The 17926-nt window shown below is 60.5% G+C and overlaps 2 protein-coding genes across 3 annotated transcripts in view; one reads left to right on the top strand and one right to left on the bottom strand.

The window, feature by feature from the left end:
* GRAP (GRB2-related adaptor protein) overlaps positions 1–15977 on the top strand; it is a 33376-nt gene extending 17399 nt beyond the window's left edge. Inside the window, exons 4-5 of the mRNA XM_014542806.1 lie at positions 12929–13097; positions 14870–15977. Of these exons, the coding sequence (XP_014398292.1) occupies positions 12929–13097; positions 14870–15055 (355 nt within the window). The 3' untranslated portion in view covers positions 15056–15977. The remainder of the gene's footprint in view (positions 1–12928; positions 13098–14869) is intronic.
* Positions 15978–16026: 49 nt separating this feature from the next.
* The window catches only part of SLC5A10 (solute carrier family 5 (sodium/sugar cotransporter), member 10), an 87094-nt gene continuing 85194 nt past the window's right edge, over positions 16027–17926 (bottom strand). For both annotated transcript variants that reach the window (XM_014542856.1, XM_014542858.1), the window contains exons 12-15: positions 17028–17196; positions 16682–16897; positions 16403–16460; positions 16027–16290 (exon numbers count right to left, since the gene is read on the bottom strand). In XM_014542856.1, the coding sequence (XP_014398342.1) occupies positions 16193–16290; positions 16403–16460; positions 16682–16897; positions 17028–17196 (541 nt within the window). In that variant the 3' untranslated portion in view covers positions 16027–16192. The remainder of the gene's footprint in view (positions 16291–16402; positions 16461–16681; positions 16898–17027; positions 17197–17926) is intronic.

Here is a 17926-nt window from a genome sequence, read left to right as displayed (position 1 = left end):
GGCAGCAATCTCCGGTGTTTACCTATGGGGCCATCTTGGTTTTCCAAACCCGGTATTCTTTTTTTTTTTTTTATTAAATCTTTTTTGTTCAGGTTACATTTGTTCCTCTTTTTTTCCCCCCCCTGACTCCCCTCCTCCCAGTTCCCGCCCCACCCTCCGCCCTCACTCCCCACCCACTGTCTTCATCCATAGGTGCACGATTTTTGTCCAGTTTCTTCCCGCATCTCCCATTCCCCTTTCCCTGCCAAGAATAGTCAGTCCATTCCCTTTCTATGTCCCTGATTCATTATAATCACCAGTTCATTCTGTACATCAGATTATTTATTCACTTGGTTCTTAGATTCACTTGTTGATAGATGCATGTTTGTTGTTCACAATTTGTATCTTTACCTTTTTCTTCTTCCTCTTCTTAAAGGATACCTTTCAGCATTTCGTATAATACTGGTTTAGTGGTGATGAACTCCTTTAGCTTTTCCTTATCTGTGAAGCTCTTTATCTGACCTTCAATTCTGAATGATAGCTTTGCTGGATAAAGTAATCTTGGTTGTAGGTTCTTGGTATTCATCACTTTGAATATTTCTTGCCATTCCCTTCTGGCCTGCCAAGTTTCTGTTGAGAAATCAGCTGACAGTCGTATGGGTATTCCCTTGTAGGTAATTGAGTCTCTTTCTCTTGCTGCTTTTAAGATTCTCTCTTTGTCTTTTGCTCTTGGCATTTTAATTATGATGTGTCTTGGTGTGGTCCTCTTTGGATTCCTTTTGTTTGGGGTTCTCTGCGCTTCTTGGACCTGTAAGTCCATTTCTTTCACCAGGTGGGGGAAGTTTTCTGCCATTATTTCTTCAAATAGGTTTTCAATATCTTGCTGTCTCTCATCTTCTGGCACCCCTATTATTCTGATGTTGGTACGCTTGAAGCTGTCCCAGAGGCTCCTTACACTATCTTCGTATTTTCGGATTCTTTTTTCATTTTGCTTTTCCGGTTGGGTGTTTTTTGCTTCTTCGCATTTCAAATCTTTGGCTTGATTCTTGCGCTCCTCTGGTCTGCTATTGGGTGTAATATTCTTTATTTCAGAGCGTGTATGCTTAATTTCTAGTTTCTTTATCATAGCATCGAGGGTCTCATTAGTTTTCGTGAGGCTCTCCAGAAGTTTATTGCAAGCCCTCAAAATTGCGTTTTTTAGCTCTATATCCTCCATTTCTGTCATGTTTTTTTGTCTCCGCATTTTTTATGCTTTCTTGGTGCACCCCCTAGTGGTCTTTGTGCGCAGTCTTGTTCTAGTTGAGCCTTGATTGTTGTAGTTAATACTAGAGGGATTTGACCACCAGGCCGACTGGCTGTGAGAATCAGCTGTGTCTGCTGCAGTGGGAAAACTTCTGTCCTCTGGGGGGGCGCTAATCTAGCCTTTGCCTGCGGCGATCCGGCAAATGGCTCTGCGCAGGGCTTGGGCGGGGCGGGCTCAACAGGGCGGGCGGAGGGAGCCGTTATGGTGCCCTCAGTCCTGTTCCCAGAGGCTCTGCTTCTCAGAACCCCCGGAACCGCTGCAAACCTCGGAGGGAAAGCTGCCTTCCAACTGATGCCAGACACTCCCGCTTCTCCCGTTTGGGTCCGAGTCCCCAGCGATTCGCCCGTATCTGGAGCTCAGAGTCTGAGACTCCCCCCTGACCGAAAACGACAACCGCGCTCTCAGCCACCAGCCCGCTTTGCGCGCGCACCTCCGCACCTGAGTTTTTTCCACACTGCGCCTCCTCTGAGCCTCGGTGTGCTGTTATTTTTCCTTCTAGTTGAAGAGTCTCTCCTCAGCCAGCCTTCCTGTGGTTCTGGGTGATGTCCGTTCCGTCTTTTAGTTGTATTTTTGAAGTGGTTGTTTGCGGCAGCAGTCTGCGGTGTTTACCTATGCCGCCATCTTGGTCTCTCTCCCCACCTTGAGGCTTTTTAAAAAACAACTCAAAGAAAGTCCACCTGAATTCAACCTCAGACACAAGAAAGGAAAGGGAAGATGAGGGCCCCTCTCTCACCAGTACTATCACCTGGCAGAGAAGGGCCGCGGGGCAGAGCCTGTGAGGTTTCACAGCCGCCTGGGTTCCCGGACATTGTCTTGCAGTCGGGTGCCGGGTACGGATTCCTCTGGCCCATGACTGGCCTATCCTGTCACGGAGTCTTCAAGTGGTGAGCACCCTAACGGCTCTTAAATGCTCATCCTGCGCGTGGAGCGGCAGTGCAGAGAGAGAGGGACAACCCCGTGGACGACAGAAAGATGCAAGAAGGAAGAAAACACAGCCAAGTCCTTCAAGCCACGGTGGTGAAGAAGCAATCCAAGTCCTCACACCATCATGTTGGCACAGATGTTAGCCAGAGGGGTCAGACCGCACCTTGGTTCAGCCACCTGGGTAGCTGAGTTCCGGCTGGAAAAGAATCCAGAGCCAGGCAAAGGTGACACCCTGTGGGAGAGGCGGGGGGGGCGGGGGAGGGCAAAGCACAAGATGCCCCAGGGTTGCCAGCTGGAGGCCCCAGAAAATGTTACCAAAAAGGGAGCCTGGGCCAGCTGTGTGGCTCAGTGGTTGAGCATGGTCCCATGGACCAAGAGGTCCCGGTTCGATTCCCAGTCAGGGCACATGTCTGGGTTGCGGGCTTGATCCCCCGTAGGAAGCGTGCGGGAGGCGCCAATCAATGATTTTCTCTCATCATTGATGTTTCTATCTCTCTTCTTCTCCCTACTTCTCTGAAATCAATAAAAATTCATTTTTTAATTTTTATTTATTTATTTTTTACTGTACAGCCCCCTTCAGTGCTCACAGCCCAAGGGTAAGGAGGCTGGTCAATGGTTTGAGGCTGCAACTTCCTCTGGCATGGGTCCACTATGAGAGGCCCAAAAAATTCATTTTTTTTAAAGGGGCGGGGGGGACCTGGCCCTGAGCGAGTCTGCCTAGGGCCGCCAAGTAGTGTGTGTTCTTGACTTGGTGCAGGAAGGATGTCACACCACGAGTCCAGGTGATTTTCAGAGGGTGTTTATTAAAGCTGGGGCAGTGCAACAAGGAGGGGGCTGGGGTAGAAGCAGCAGGAGAGCCACTAGGTGGGGAAGTGAGCCTCGGCCGGGCTGCTGGGCTCACTGAGAAGTTAGAGAAGAGGGGTCCTGTGGACAGGGTTGGGGTTAGCGCAGGATGAGCTGCCACTGCCCATTGCTCCCTGGTGGCAAGCCTCATGGGTCCCTTAGAATTTAGGAGGAGCGTGTTTGTGCGGGAAGAGGCGCAGGCATGCTCTTGGGAGGGAGAGCACTTGCCAGGTCCTTTGTCTTGAGGCTTCTCTCTCTCTAACATGTGGGCATTTAGGGGAGGTCCCAGGGGAAGTCTCAATAGAATACTCATCAGCTTTCCAGGGGTGTCCCTTCAGGGTCGGGGGCTCCACTGATTGGTGGGCGCCAGGGCAGGGGGGCGCTGGTCATTGCAGCTGGTCCTGGTGCCGCCCACCTGGATTCGCTGCTTTTCTGGGCCTGGAGCTGAAATACACGGAGGCCTCGCTGTGATCTCTAGGGAGGAGACCTCTGCGTCTGCTGTAAATTGCTGGGCCCGTTTGCTCAGCTCTCGGTCTCATTTTCCTCAATTCGCTCGCCAAGGGATTTTTCTAGCGTCTTACTATCCTGCCTCTTAACTATATGGGGACATAGTTGAGCGGACGGACTCTGGAGCCAGGCTGCTGGGGTTCAGATTCTGGCTCTGCCACTTCCTGGCTGTGTAACCTTGGACAAGTCACTCACCCTCTCTGTGCTTGGTTCCTCGCACGTACAGTGAGTTGTTGCAAGGATGAACTCAGTCAGTATAGTGAGAGCAGTTAGAACAGTGCCTGGCATGGAGGCACGATGGCTGCAGGGGAGCGTCTGGCTTTGCACCAAGCAGCTCCTCAGGCAGGGGTGGCAGCCAGTCCCAAGGCCACATGGGGAGACGGGGGTCCAGGCTGGAAGTTGGGAGCAGGCGCAGGAGCGGGGTGGCGGGGTCAGGCCCTGGTGGGTCTCTGTCCTTCCTATTTCCAGTGTCTGTGTGAGAAGGGGAGTCCCCCCCTTTCCCCCTTTAGTCCTCCCGGCTGGTCAAACAATTAAAATGGCACGAGACAGACTAACTGGAGAAAATAATCAAATTTAGCCACATGTGTACAGACGGGGGCTCGGTGAGAAGATGGCACCTGGAGTCAGACGGCTTGCTGCCATCTTGGGCTAAAGAGAAAGGAAGGCTGAGGGTGGGGCTTTATAGGGAGGGAGGCAGTTCACGGGGAGATGGAAACCCAAACGCTGGGGAGGAGATGTCCGCTGGGCCGTGGCTGCCAATGGCCCGGGAGGCGCTGTCACAGGCCTCGCTGAGTCCCTCCGTCCCACAGCTCCCTCACGTGACACCAGTTCCCTAGCGATCCCGCTGCCTGGAGCGGCCTCTCTCTCAGCTCTTTTCGGCAAAGGGAACGTCAGAGGTCCCGAGTCTTCTGTTTCTTAAAAATAACACTCGACATCCCAAAGGGGCACATGTGAGGTGGCAGCCTCGGCTCCCTCCCCCTGGGCCCGGAGGTCTCGATGCAGAGGCTCGGGGGCTAGTGGCTGAGCCACAGGCAGAGCCACTGCCCTGGGCCTGGGGCTGCCGTCTCAGTGGGGGAGACAGAACAGAAGCAGGTGGACACGGGCAGCCTCTCTGAGAGGCGGCATCTGAGCAAAAATCTGAACTGGGAGTGGAGGCTGCGCAGGCCCCAGGCAGGACGACCTGGGAGGAGGCTGTGGGACGAGGGAGCAGCCGCGCAGGGGCCCTGGGGTGCAAAAGGGCTTGGACGCGGGGAGCCCCCAGGAGGTGGCGTGACGAGAGAGGGAGCCAGGGGGCAGGGGCAGCCAGAGAGATGGCCCGCGGAGCCCGCCTAGGAGGCCGGGTTGGTCCCCCGATAGGGAGCCTAGGGAGGTGTGGGCAGGAGGAGATACTAGCTCCTCGGCTGCTGTGAGAAAAGCGGAGAACAGGGGCGAGTGAGGAGCGGGAGCTGTGCCCCGGGCTGAGGGGGGCTGAGGGGGGCTGAGGGAGTGAAAGGGGCGGGTGGGAGGTGGCACAGGTCTGTGGGGTGGGAACCACCAGCAGGAGCAGCCACCAGGAGTGTTGAGGACACAGAGTCCACCTGGAGGAGGCACCGCGTGCCAGCCTTGCCTTCGAGCAGGGCGGCCTTGGGGCGGCCGGCTGCCTCCGGGCGGGGCTGCTCAGGCTGCTGTGAGGCTCATGCCAGTGGCGCCATGATTTTCCAAAGGATAAATGGACATGATCTGCTCTGACGGTTGACGGAGCCGCGGGGTGAGGGTGCCGGGGCCACGGGATCCCACGGAAGCAGAGAAAGGCAGCCTTGGACAGGGAGGGTTCGCAGCGCCCTGGCAGCTCCAAACAAGTGCCCCCGAGGGCTCCTGCTCACAGAAAGGGCCCCGCGGACCCTCCGGGCGCCCTCGAGCTCTGCAGGGGGCGCTGCTGTGGAGAGCTGGGCGCTCAGCCGGGTCCCCTCCATGGCACGCAGCCCGCTTTCCTCACTCCCCTGCCCGGGACAGGCTGGCACCCTGAGGACAGGAATGGCTCTCACCCTCTCTGGGCCTCCATGTCCCCGTGTTAGAAACAGGGCGCTGTAAGTGGGGGGACTGTGAGTGCTTGGCCGACTCCCCCTCAGGATGGCTGCAGGCCGCTGGGGGATGGTCTCACCTCCCACTCCCCAACACCCCCCCCCGCCCCCTGCTTCCTCCCACTCAGCGGGAGCAGAAATGGTAGTGCCTGTGCTGGCCGCCCAGGTGGTCTCCCGTGCATGGTGCTGCCCAGGCCTTCGAATGGCTCCTGGATTAGCTCCAAAGCCCAAGGTCACCCAGCAAAGCAGGGTCACAGGGAAGTCACCTGAGCAGCAGGAGGTGGTGGCCCTCCCAACCCTGACTCCTCTCCACTCTCCCCCCTCCGCTAACAAATCAGGTGCCAAGCTTCCCTTTGTGCCTCCTGCACTGCCCTCCTCTGGCTTCTCTCTGTAAATGCAGCCAAGCTGGTGCGGGCCGAGGTTCACACCCACATCTCAACCTGCTTACTGTGTGTGTGTCCACCAAGGAAGGGCAGGTCAGGGAGGAGTCAAACCCAAGGGCGGGGGGGGCGGTGGCACCGCCTGGCCCAGGGTGTTCGTGATGAATGAACGGGGGTGGTGGGGGGGATGTTTCAATGACAGGCGCATTCCACATGGTGGAGGAGGAGAGTATGTGCAAAGGCCCGAAGGTGGCCCGGGAGGCGTGGGCCTGGAGAGCAAGTTGGACCAGGAGACATGGCAGCCCTAGGGAGCCAGCACCAATGTTGTAGGGAAAGGGCCTGGGAGTGCCCCCAAGAGAAATCCTGGCATATGCCCCCAGCAGCTCCCCCAGGCATCCGGCCCAGACCCCCACGGTTAGAGCCACAGGAGCTGCCGCCCTGCTGGCCATTTGCGCACCCACCACCCGTGGTGTCCTCCACCCTTGGTTTCGTCCAGCTGGGCCAGGGCTCCCAGGTCCCACTCCCACTCGCGGCCCATCGTCTCTCACGGAGCCTCTCAGTGGTCCCTGGTGGACAGCGGGCAGCGGTCAGAGAAGGAAGCAGACTCAGAGCCGACGTGGCTAGGAGTGTGGGCTTCGGGGCGAGAACCTCGGCTCTGATACCTACAGCTGCATAACCCCGGCACGTTGCCCTGTGGGCCTGTCTCCGCCTCTGTAAACTGAACATCTGCGTAAAGTGTGACGCCCAGCACATAGTCAGTGCTTCGTAAATGCCGGTTACAGCAATTGTCATCACAGGAGCGCTTCCTGGCCCTGCCCCCGGCCCCCGGGGCGGCTAGAGAGGGTGGTGGCGCGAGGCGGGGCCCAGCGCTTGCCTGGCTTCGCTCTGGACCTGCTGGGTACCAGCAGATCCCGCTCTCTCTCCTGTAATGCCCTCATCTGTAGCGAGGAGACAGTGACCGAAGGCCATCCAGCAGGTGATGGCTGCAGGCTCCTGGGCGAGAGCATTTCCTCCCTCGCTGGCTTGGCTCTCGGGGCCTCTCACCCCCTGCATGCTACCTCCTGTTTGCTCCTGCTGAGCCCGTAAAGCTGTCAGAGTGGGTTTATGGGCCTCAGGAGCAGCAGTGGCCATGGCCGCTGGCCTTTATGAGTTTACAAAGGGCTGGGCCCTCCCCCTGCAGAAGCGCGTCCGAGCTGGCTGGGCGCCCGGCCTGCGCTGTGTGACTGTGGCACACTTCCCTCCGGCTGCCGTGGTCTCCTCTGTCGTAAACGAGAATTTGTTCCCAAGCGAGGGGTTTGCTTCCTCTTAGGCGAGAGGTGCCCTGGACTCAATGCATGGCCTGCTCCGCCCTCGGGTCCCTGAGCACCCTCGTGCACAGGCCTGGCCTGCGCTCGGGATTCAGACACAAACAACAGAACAAAGCTCCCGTTCTTTGGGCTCTCGTCCCACTGGGATAAAAGGGACGATAAATGGTTAGCAAATTACACAGAATCCAGGAAGGCGATAAAGACCGATGAGAAAATGAAGCAGGAATGTGGGGGGCATGGTTTTATATGTGCAAAGACCGGGAGGAATTGATCCTAGAAACAGTTTACAAGTAAAACAAGCCACCAAACCAACAAACCAAAAACCCCTGAAGCTCAGAGAGGTGCAGGAACTGCCCAAGAGCACAGAGCGAGTAGCCGAGCTGGTGCCCATTGGCCCTGTGCCCGGCAGATTCGGCCTCCCCGGCCACCCCTTCCCTGAGACCCGCAGCCCAGCCCAGGCCGGGTGATGCCGCTTCGCGTCTGCGGCGGTGCAGGTAGCCCCTCCCTGTTCGCGGATGGGAAAACTGAAGCTGCAGAAGGGCCAGGCCTAATGGCGACCCCCTGGGGGCAGTCAGCACCGGGTCCCTGCCAGGGCTGTCCTGTGACCCTACCCAGCCTGTTTCATCCTCCGGGCTGCCACTGTCACCTCTGCTGCCGCCGCCACCGAGCCAGAAAAACCCGCCGGGCAGGCCTGGCCGCTCGCATCAGGCCTGACCTGCTCCTTGTGGCTTTCCCAACTGCCCCCGCTGGGTAGGTGGGTGTGGGGGTCACACACAGAGACAAACGCAGCCACAGCTGCTCAGAGAGGGATGCGCACAACGGACAGACGCCTGGCACCCGCGGGCCAGGACACGTGCACACGCACCCCAGGCACTGCCCACCGTCCTGGACCAGCTCTGCGCCAGGCTCAGAGCCCCTCGGGCTGCCCTTCCCTGCTGCTCGGGAGGGCTCAGCCCCCTCCAGTCCGGGGTCCTGGTTCCCAGAGGCGGTTGGTCCTCTGCATACCCACAGCTCCCTGGGCCGGGGGGGGGGGGGGGGGGGGGGAGCTCTGGCGAGCCCACAGAGGGCAGCCCCCAGTGACGGCTTCTCAGGAGCCTTGAAGGATGGCTAAGGCCAAGGCCAGGCAGAAAAGAGGGGAAAGGGTTCCTGGCGAGAGTCCGCGGTGAGGCCTGGGAGCCCGGGGGACAGGCGGGCTGGGCGGGAGACGCCCAGGTGCGGAGTCCTTGGGTCAGCAGATGGACGTGGCCTGGCCGGGCCTCAGTCGGTGTGGTCACTGGCCAGGCCTGGACTGGCCCAGCAGGGGCCCCTGGCTGCAGGCAGGCCCCCTCTGGCCTGCTCTCCTCACAGGGACAGGACTCTGGGACGGGTGGGAGAAAGGACGAGACCTGCCCTTCACTGAGCACCACGCATTGAGGATTCTTGAATTTTCAGGTTGGAAGGTTCTAGAATTCCTGGGTCTCTTGCCCTTTTCCCACATCTCATCTCCTGTTCTCCACTCCCTGACCCTCCTATATGCTCAGAGAATGTTTTTTGTTGTTGTTTTTAAAATATTTTTATTGATTTTTTTCTTCAGAGAGAGAAAGAGGAAGTGAGAGGGAGAGAGAAGGAGAGAGAGAGAGAGGAAACATCAATGATGAGAGAGAAGCATCACTTGGCTGCCTCCTGCAGGCGCCCTACCGTGGATTGCACCTGCGACCCCGGCCTGTGCCCTGACCAGGAATCTAGCCACAACCTTTCTGAGCCACACCGGCCAGGGCAAGAATGCTTTGTTTTGAGTAACTTTCCAGGTAACAGGATAACCTTCAAACACCAAAATGTTCAAAGTTGTGGCCATTGGAGGTTGAGATCTTTTCCACCCACCACACCCTCGTCTGCCCTCACCTGGAGGAGAGGACCCTGGCGCCTCCCGCACGCAGCTCCGCAGCTCTGCCTCTGCCAGCGCCTCAGGCCTGAGCCCAGGCCTCTTCCCCGGCTCCTCGCCGCCTGGCGCTGGCGTCCTCCCTCTGCTGCTTGGCTGACACTGCTCCGTGCACCATAGCCAAGCCCAGGGCCGGAACCATCACCGAGAGGGGCAGGACGCCGGGAAGTCACCGCGGCCGCTGCTCCAGGGAGGGTGTGGCCTCGGCAGCTGCAGGTCAGACAGGCAGGAGCCCTGTCCACGAGCCCCCTCCCATCCCAGGGACGCGAACAGGTGTGCCTGCAGCCCACACGCGAGCGGCCTCGGCACCTGGAGCAGTGCTTGCCGATGGCCCACAGGTGGCCTTGTCTTGGGTTCGGGGCCATTGCTCACCATGGTCAGAGCCTCAGCATTTTGGCCTCAGTTCTGTGGTGGGACGGACTCGCTCTGGGCTGTACACAAGCCTGGGGGCTGGGGCTGGGCCTGCGTCAGGGGCTGGGCGCCTGGAGGCCGGAGCCACAGCTCAGAGCACCCTGGGGCTCCAGCCTGGGGCTGACAGGCCATTGCCTGAGTCCAGCAGCTCTCAGCGGGGCTGACCCTCGGGGACTGATCCCCTTGGGCTGTCTAGGTGGCTAGTGGGGGGCCTAGAAGCAGTTGGTTACAAGGCTGTGCAGGGGCCACGGAGCCCACAAAGCCTGCCTCCGACGGGCTGAGCAGCTCCCAGAGGGTGGGCCCGTTCACCTGGGCCTTGACGAAGGAGTAGAAGTTTGGCTGCAGAAGAATGTGGAGGGACTAGATAGAATGTGCAAAGGCCTGGAGGTGTGTGTACAGGTGGAGAGAGAGGTGCTGCGTAGTTTGGACCCTTGACTTGGGCAGGTCGGGGATCCCACTCTGCCCTCTGCCCCCCACACCACGGGGTATTCACCTTAAACAACTCTTCATCTTAAATCTCAAACCTAACACAGCAGCCACCAGGGTGCCCGGGAGGCGAGCAGCAGGCAGGGTGGGCAGAGAGCAGGCTGGCAGCGCGGGACTGACATGCGCTCCCATTCGGCCTGAGACCCCGGCGTGTGGGCCGCCTGGACAGACCCAGGCCGAGGGCTACCCGGCTTGTCAGTGCGCTGTGTCCAAAATCGTTTAACAAAATTGAAATTTAGAACCCGAGGTGTTTTTTTCTTTTTATTATCGAGTTTCCAGACCGGTATTTAGTTCTCATTTAGTCGCAAACAAAATGATAACCTATCTCCCTCCCAGGGGCCATCCCTGCCCAGTGCACACACCTGGCCATGCCCAGAAGTCCCTCGGGGCCGCCCTGGGGGTGGCACCTGCACAGCCAGGAGTCCCAGGTCCCCCGTGCACTGTGGGGGGTGCCTCAGCGCCCCCTCCATGTTGCAGGGGAGGACCCGAGGCCCAGAGCAGTGAGCTGGGTGTAAGCCAGTGGAGCTGGGTGTGGAGGAGCGAGGGGGCCCCGCCTGGCCAGGCAGAGAGGACAGAGGGCGCGCCTCCTGGGGCCATAGCCCAGGTACGACGTGGAGGAGTAGCTCTGGACGTGGAATGACAAGATCTGGGACATGATTACCACAAGTGGGACCAGCATTATTGCTGCTGTTGTACAGTGATGACCAGTCGGGGGCACTTTACAGTGACACGTAGGAGCGCAGATGGGGCCCGGCTCTGGCCAGGTGCTGGCTGCACTCAGGGCCTTGGTTTCCCCACAGTAAAAAGGCCCTATTTGCTCCTCCCCACCGTGCGAGCCTGGCCACCTGCAGCAGGGAGGAGAAGCGCGGTGGCTCGCTCCCCACCATCCTGACCCACCTGGCATCTCCCCTGGCCTCCACCGGCATGTCCTGTCCTGGCCTGAATATGCAGCGAGTGGGAAGGCCCTGGGCAGGTCCCTCGGGTCAGGCCAGGCGGAGCAGGCTCCACCCCTCTGGCCGGTTGGGAGAGGCAGGCGGTCTCCTCACTGAGCGAGAAGGCGTGTGAGAGGATGGGGTGGCCGGGCTTGGGCTGGGGGGCTGAGCAAGGGCAGGGGAGTGAGAAGGGGCCGCTGATTGCATCAGAGATTATAGAAGGAAAGAGGCCGGACATGCAGTTAGAGCCTGGTATTGAGTCTCCGGTGTTAAGAGTTTGTCCCAAGGGCAATGGGGAGCCATGGGAGGTTCTTTCTTTTAATTATTAAACTAGAGGCCTGGTGCACGGATTTGTGCACCGGTGGGGTCCCTCGTCCTAACCTGCGGGGATTGGGCTGAAACTGGCTCTCCAACATCCCCCAAGGGGTCCTGGATAGCGAGAGGGTGGTTCTCAGGTTCTCTGCAGCTCCTGCGTTGAGTGTCTGCCCCCTGGTGGTCATTGTGCATCATAGCTACCGGTCTGGCGGTTGGAGGGTCGCTTAGCCTTTTATATATATAGACTAGAGGCCCAATGCATGAAAGTCGTGCAAGAGTAGGCCTTCCTTCCCCTGGTTGCCGGCACTGGCTTCCCTCTGACACCCGGGACGCAGGCTTCCCTCGCAGAGGGAGGCTCTGCCCACCCGCCACCCATTGCAGCCCACCGGTGGGTGGCCTGGGCCTCCCTCTTTGGGGTGATCGTGGAGCCCCCCGATTGATCGCCCCGCTGGCCAGTGGCCCGAGCCTCCCTCTGCGGGGTGATCATGGGCGATGGCTGGGCCCCCGACCAATCACATCGCACCCTCCTTGGCTGGCCTGGTGCCAGTGGGTGTCATAGCGTGGTCCCGGATGGTTGTCTGGATGGTCGTTCCGCTGTTCAGCTGTCCGGTCGATTTGCATGTTATGCTTTTGTTATATAGGACTGATTGGGGCGACATTAGTCAACATGAACATATAGGTTTTAGGGGCAGGTTTCTATGTTACAAAGATCTGTATATTGCACCGTGTGCCCACCACCCAAAGTCAAATCTGCTGTCGGCACACTCATATATTCCATAGAAGGTCCTCGAGGTGGGTGTGGGTGGGAGGGACAGAAGCATCCAACGTGTGTAAGCTCCCCTCCCACCCACAGGCATAGGCCTGAGTCAGGGGGCCTGAGGACTTGCTCCTCAAGTGACTGCAAGAGCCGGGAGGGGACGCAGCGGGAGGAGAAGGGAAGGCTGAGGGGGGTGTTAAAGAGAGGAAATGGCCCTAGCGACCCGAGGGGCGCGGTGGGTAGAGCGCCGGAGCACGGGTTCGATTCCAGTCAAGAGCATGTACCTCGGTTGCATGCTCAATCTCCAGCCCAGGTCGGGGTGCATTCTGGAGGCAACCAATCGATGTGTCTCTCACATCGATGTTTCTGTCTCTAGCCTCCCTCCCACTCTCTCTTAAAATCCACAGAAAAACTATCCTCAGGTGAGGATTAACAAACAGAGAGAAAATGCACTCAGAGAAACCTGTTTCGTGTTGCCATGAGCCACAGTCGGCATTTTCTGAGCGCTGAACAGAGGGAGGAGGCGTTGTGAGGAAACTGAGGTTCAGAGAAGTGATTTGCCTAAAGTCACACCGCAAGGAAGTGCCTGGCCCAGGGTCCACCCCTTAGCGGCCAGGGGTGCTCACGAGGTCTCACATGGAGCCTGGGCGGGAGGCCTGTCCTGCCCTCCCTCCTGCCCTTCTGAGCCCAGGTCTCACCCGGAAAGAGAAAGGCTGGTCCCAGAGCGAGAAGGGGAGACCAGGGCTGGGCTGGAGTGGTCCCTGTCCATGGGCCCATCCCAGGTGACCATGGGTCCTCCCCTCCAGCTACGGGGACCAGGTGCAGCACTTCAAGGTGCTGCGTGAAGCCTCGGGCAAGTACTTCCTGTGGGAGGAGAAGTTCAACTCCCTCAACGAGCTGGTCGACTTCTACCGCACCACCACCATCGCCAAGAAGCGCCAGGTCTTCCTGCGGGATGAGGAGCCCCCACTCCAGGTAGGTGGGCAAGGCCGGGCGGGCGCCCTGCTGTGTGCAGGGGCCACGACACCTGCTGGGGCCAGGCCCGCCAGCTCCCCGCGTGGGAGGGGGTCCGGCCATGTTGTGAGGGTCTATGCTGGTGTCGCTGCAGGGAAATAAGCAAGGCTGGGAAGGAGAGGGGGAGAAAAGGAAGGAACCAACTGGCTATTCCCTGGGGCAAACGGTCGGGCTTGTTGTCAGTAGTGCATGGCACACAGTAGGTGCTCAATAAATGTTGAATGGCTGAAGGCACTGACACCTACTGAGCCTTCTGAGTGCCACGTGCTGGACTGGGCTCTGCACGGGAGCTTCACTGTCCCCGTCGTGCAGGGGAGGCAGCTGAGGAAGGAGAGTGATGTGACTCACCCCAGGCCACCAGCCGGTGGCTCAGTCCTGCTTCCTGCCCCAGAGGCGCTGGCCTTGGGTGGGGTGTGGGCAGCGTGGGCGAGATCCTGGCCAGACACGGTGTGTGTGGGGGAGGTTGGCCACCCTGTGTCCTCGCAAGAACAGCAATTTGCCAGCCAGCCTTTCATCAGGGCTCGAGGGCCAGCTCTCATTAGGATGACGACACCTGCTAATGGGGTTATTATTCTCGATGTGCTCTTTTCCTTGGAAGGGGGGTCGGCCAGGCAGGACCCCGAGACAGCCCGGGCTCTGCAGAGGGAGGAGGCTGAGGGAGGCTGAGGGAAGCCCGTCCAGCCTCTCCCTGGGCCCCAGCTGCCTCGTCCAGCACGACTTCAGGGCCAGGTTATCCCTCCCCTGGGCCTCAGTGTGCCCTCTGTCCCATAGGATGTGCCCTGGGATCTGATATTCCAGGGCGTCAGCAGTGCCTCGGACACAGCCCCCTACACCCCCTCGGGCCTCCCTGTCCCACCGGGAGGCTCTGCCTCCGCAGCCTGACCTGGGTCAGATCAGCCGTGAGCCTCCTCTGGGCCTCTGTACCCCAGACCTTCATCCCTCCCCCTCGCTGCCTGGGCCAGCTCTGACCCTGAAGAGTGTGAGGGAGCCAGCATGGAACTGGGGGCCCATTGTGAGCTCCCCCACACCCACCACTTCCCTGGGCCCAGCCCTGGGATCGCCTACCCTGTGGGGAGATTCCAGAGCTGGCTCGGTCTCTCGGGACCCAGGCCGCCTCCTCCTTCCTGGGCAGAGAACTGCTAATTACAGCCGGTGCCCGATCCTATCTCCTGCTCAGCAGAGCCGGTGCTGGGAGGAGGTGTCCTGATGTCGGGCTGAGAGCTCTAGTCCAGCGCCATCCGAAGGTGGCGGGGAAACTGAGTCCCACAAGGGCAGGGACTTAACCAAGGTCCCTTTGGGGCACAGCTAGGACTGGAAGCCAGGCCCTTCGCTCCAGAGCCTGGCCAAGGCAACAGCAGTGGACTGTGGCCACACGTCACGCCACGGTCTGTGTGAGACCCTGGTGGTCTCGGGGCCTGGAGTCCAGTTATCACGGCCGTGGCACAGCCAGGGAACTGAGACCCTGAACAGGCAGGGCCTGAGCCACAGCCCCTCACTGAGGCCAGGACCCGGTCCCAGCAGAGCCCAGGACAGCGCCGGCTCTCAGGAGAGGCAGTGTCTGTGTGGCGGCCGTGGAGGGGGGGAGGGGGCGCGGGCAGCAGGAGGCCCATGCGGGTGGGTGGCCATCACCTTGACCTCAATTCTGCCTCGAAAACATTGCCCTTCCCAACCGGCGGCAAATCCCCTCTCTTGTCCGGCCTCCGAGGCCCCACTGACACCCGCTCTGCTTGCAGCCGCCGCGGACCGGCTTCGCCCAGGCCCAGTTTGACTTCTCGGCCCAGGACCCCTCCCAGCTCAGCTTCCGCCGCGGTGACATCATCGAGGTCCTGGAGCACCTGGACCCGCACTGGTGGCGAGGCCGGTTCTGCGGGCAGGTGGGTTTCTTCCCCCGGAGCTACGTCCAGCCCGTGCACCTCTGACCGGAGCGGGGCTGGGGGCCGAGCCAGCAGACCATCTGTCCACAGGACGCTGAAGTCCAGAGAGAGACCATGGACGCCCCTCCGGGCCCCCGGGGCTCGGCCCAGGCCTCGGTAGGGACACGGCCTCTGACGGCCCAGCCCAGCCCTCTGCTCCACATGAACCGGGGCTGCCCCGTGCCCACAGCCAACACCATGTGCAGTGCCCGCCGGGCAAGGGGCGCTCCCGGGGTTCCCACAGCCTCTTCCCACTGGTCACCAGCATTGTGACACCCTAGGGTGGGCTGACAGAGGCTCAGCCCACTCCACCGTCAGTGGCCCCACCCACCGGGCTCACCCGCCCCTCCCTCAAAAGGACCCTGAGGTGTCTGGCTATTGGGGAGGTGACTTCGAGGGAAGGGAAGGCGAGGGCGCTGCCCACCTGATGGCCTGGGCTCACTGGACAGATCCAGGTGGAGATCAGCTTCTCCAGCGTCCACCTGGGCCCCTGACACCGGCGGCCGGGCCCTGAGGGCACCGTGGAGAAGGCAAGGGGCAGCTGCTCCTCAAAATGGACAAGGCCTGGGGGGCGAGGAGGCTCTGCCCAGGCCCCGGGAGCCAGGAGGACCTGCGGGCCAGGGGAGCTGGGCCTGGGCTGGACTCTGAAGCCCAGCAGCATGGGGGGCAGTCTGGGGGGAGCCCCAGTTTGAGAATGGAACGCACACCCAGCAGGGGGTCACTAGGCAGTGCCTGCCCCGAGTCTGGGCACCTTTGGGAGCAGGAAGAGAGGGGAACTCAGAAGCAGCTGGAATGCCAGGCTGGGTGGGGGGCAGTGAGAAGGGGGGCCCTATAGCACTGGGAGCAGATGGGACAGTGGGGGGCTCTCCCTCCACCCAGGGGGGCCTGGGGCCCTCCGGACCCTGAGCTCTGGCGACTGTGCTGCTCCTGCCCTGGACCCACGTACGCAAAATAAAGACAGTAACAGTGTAGGAATGTCCTCTGAAATCACCTTTTATTGCCCATCATGATGCCACTTTTGAAGTGTCACATTCTTTTTGCCCATTCCCTCCCTAATTTTTCAGGCTCCCGCCTTGCTGGCCGGGCAGCCTCGAGGGCTGGTGTCCTCATTAGGGAAAGGGGCAGCCTCGGGGCCGGGCCACATCAGGCGAAGTAGGCGTAGAAGAAGATGTTGACGCACATGAGGAGGATGGCGTTGAGGCCACAGACCCGGGCCCAGAAAGCCTGTTTCCGGCTGCCAGCTGGGTGGGAAGAGAGGGACGCTGAGGATCTCAGGGCCACCCCCAGGGCCCTGTGCTCCGTAGCCCAGCCCCGAGGACGGTGTGAGAGGGATGCCCAGGGTCACGTGCGTACCTGTTTTGGCTCCTGGGGGCAGGTCCCTCCCTAGAGTCCACCAGGTAAGGTTCTGGATCTGCAGGGAATGGGAGGGGTAGGGTGGCAGGACGGGGAGGGGTGTGGGGCTGGGAGGTGGACCCAGACAGGATCAGGGGTCAGTGATGAAAGAGGGCAGCTGAGTTCAAAAAGGGCCAGGGGCCAGGGCTAGGTCAAGAGCTAGAAAATTCTTGAGTCAGAGAATTGGGACCTGAGTCAGAAGTTGGTAAGGGTCAGAGCCCGGGGTCAGGGCAGGCTTACCTGAGCCCCTGGGGGTGGGGGCGTCAGCAGGCTTCCGGCCACCACCACGGCCCCGCTGAGTGCGAAGAGGGCAATGGCGAAGTGCAGGTAGTGGATGCTGCCCAGGACGGCAGGCCGAGTGTCCACGGCGCCGCAGGGCAGGGCGGGGTGCAGGAACTCCAGGACCAGCCTCGTGGCGCCCACCGCCAGCCCCACCATCAGGCCCCAGAAGGCCCCCTGGGGGAGGCAGGACAGCTGGGCTGCTGGACGAAGGCCAAGGGGACGATTCGAGCCAGTGGCAGCCCATCCAGAGGGGACCGAGGAGCCGGCCCAGGCCTGTCCCCACCCAGCTCTCCTCCGCACCCACCTGCTCGTTGGCTCGCTGCCAGAAGACGCCCAGGATGAAGACAGCGGTCACCGGGGGGGCCAGGGAGCTGGTCACCGACTGCATGTAGATGAAGAGCTGCCCGCTGTTGGCACCCTGCAGGACCGGGATCCAGGCCACGCTCACGCCGATCAACACCACGATGACCAGCCTGCGGCGGCAGCGGCATCATCAGGAGCCCTTCCTCCCCCTCCCCTCCCCTCCCCGGCTGCCCACTCCAAACCCTCCCAAACCTGCCCCAGCCGAGGAGCCCTCCCCGCCACCTGCACCAGCTCCCATCCACGCAAGGCCCCTCCACGCAGCCACGCTTCACCTGTTCATTCCACAAGCTCTTCAACAAGAGCTCCCCGGAGCACAGGGGCACTGTGCTAGGAGCCCCCCCCCCCCCGAGTGAGGGGGCGCTGTGCTAGGAACCCAGACTCTATAATGAGTGGGCCCTGGTCACTGCCCTGATCAGAATTGAGCAAAAAAGCAGATGAGCCTGTCACCTGTGCTAAGGGCTGGGCTCAGGGAGCCCAGAGGAAGCATCAATCTAGGAGGGCTTCCAGGAGGAGGAGCCTGGAGCCTGAAGGGCGTGCAGCTCAGCTAAAGGGACAGGTTGTTCCATCTACTCCTCCCTGGCTGAGCACCCTGTGTCAGCTGAGTGCCCCTCACCCCTAACCAGGGGAGGTGGGGGAGGCGGGGGAGGATGAGACCTCCTGGAGCCTGCAGAGCAGGCGCTACGGTGGTTCTGTGTGCGCTGGGGTGGGTCCGCCTGCCTGCCCGCCTCCCTTTTCCTTCCTGGGCCTCAGGGGGAGGGGGAGGGGAGGAAGGAGGTGCCCCCTCGATGAAGGCTAATTAACCCTCAGCCTGGCAGGCACGGGCCCTGCCCTCTTCAAGTT

This window comes from Myotis brandtii, unplaced genomic scaffold, assembly GCF_000412655.1.
Source record: "Myotis brandtii unplaced genomic scaffold, ASM41265v1 scaffold314, whole genome shotgun sequence".
NCBI classification, from domain to species: Eukaryota; Metazoa; Chordata; class Mammalia; order Chiroptera; family Vespertilionidae; genus Myotis; species Myotis brandtii.
This window is presented reverse-complemented; position numbering and strand designations above follow the sequence as displayed.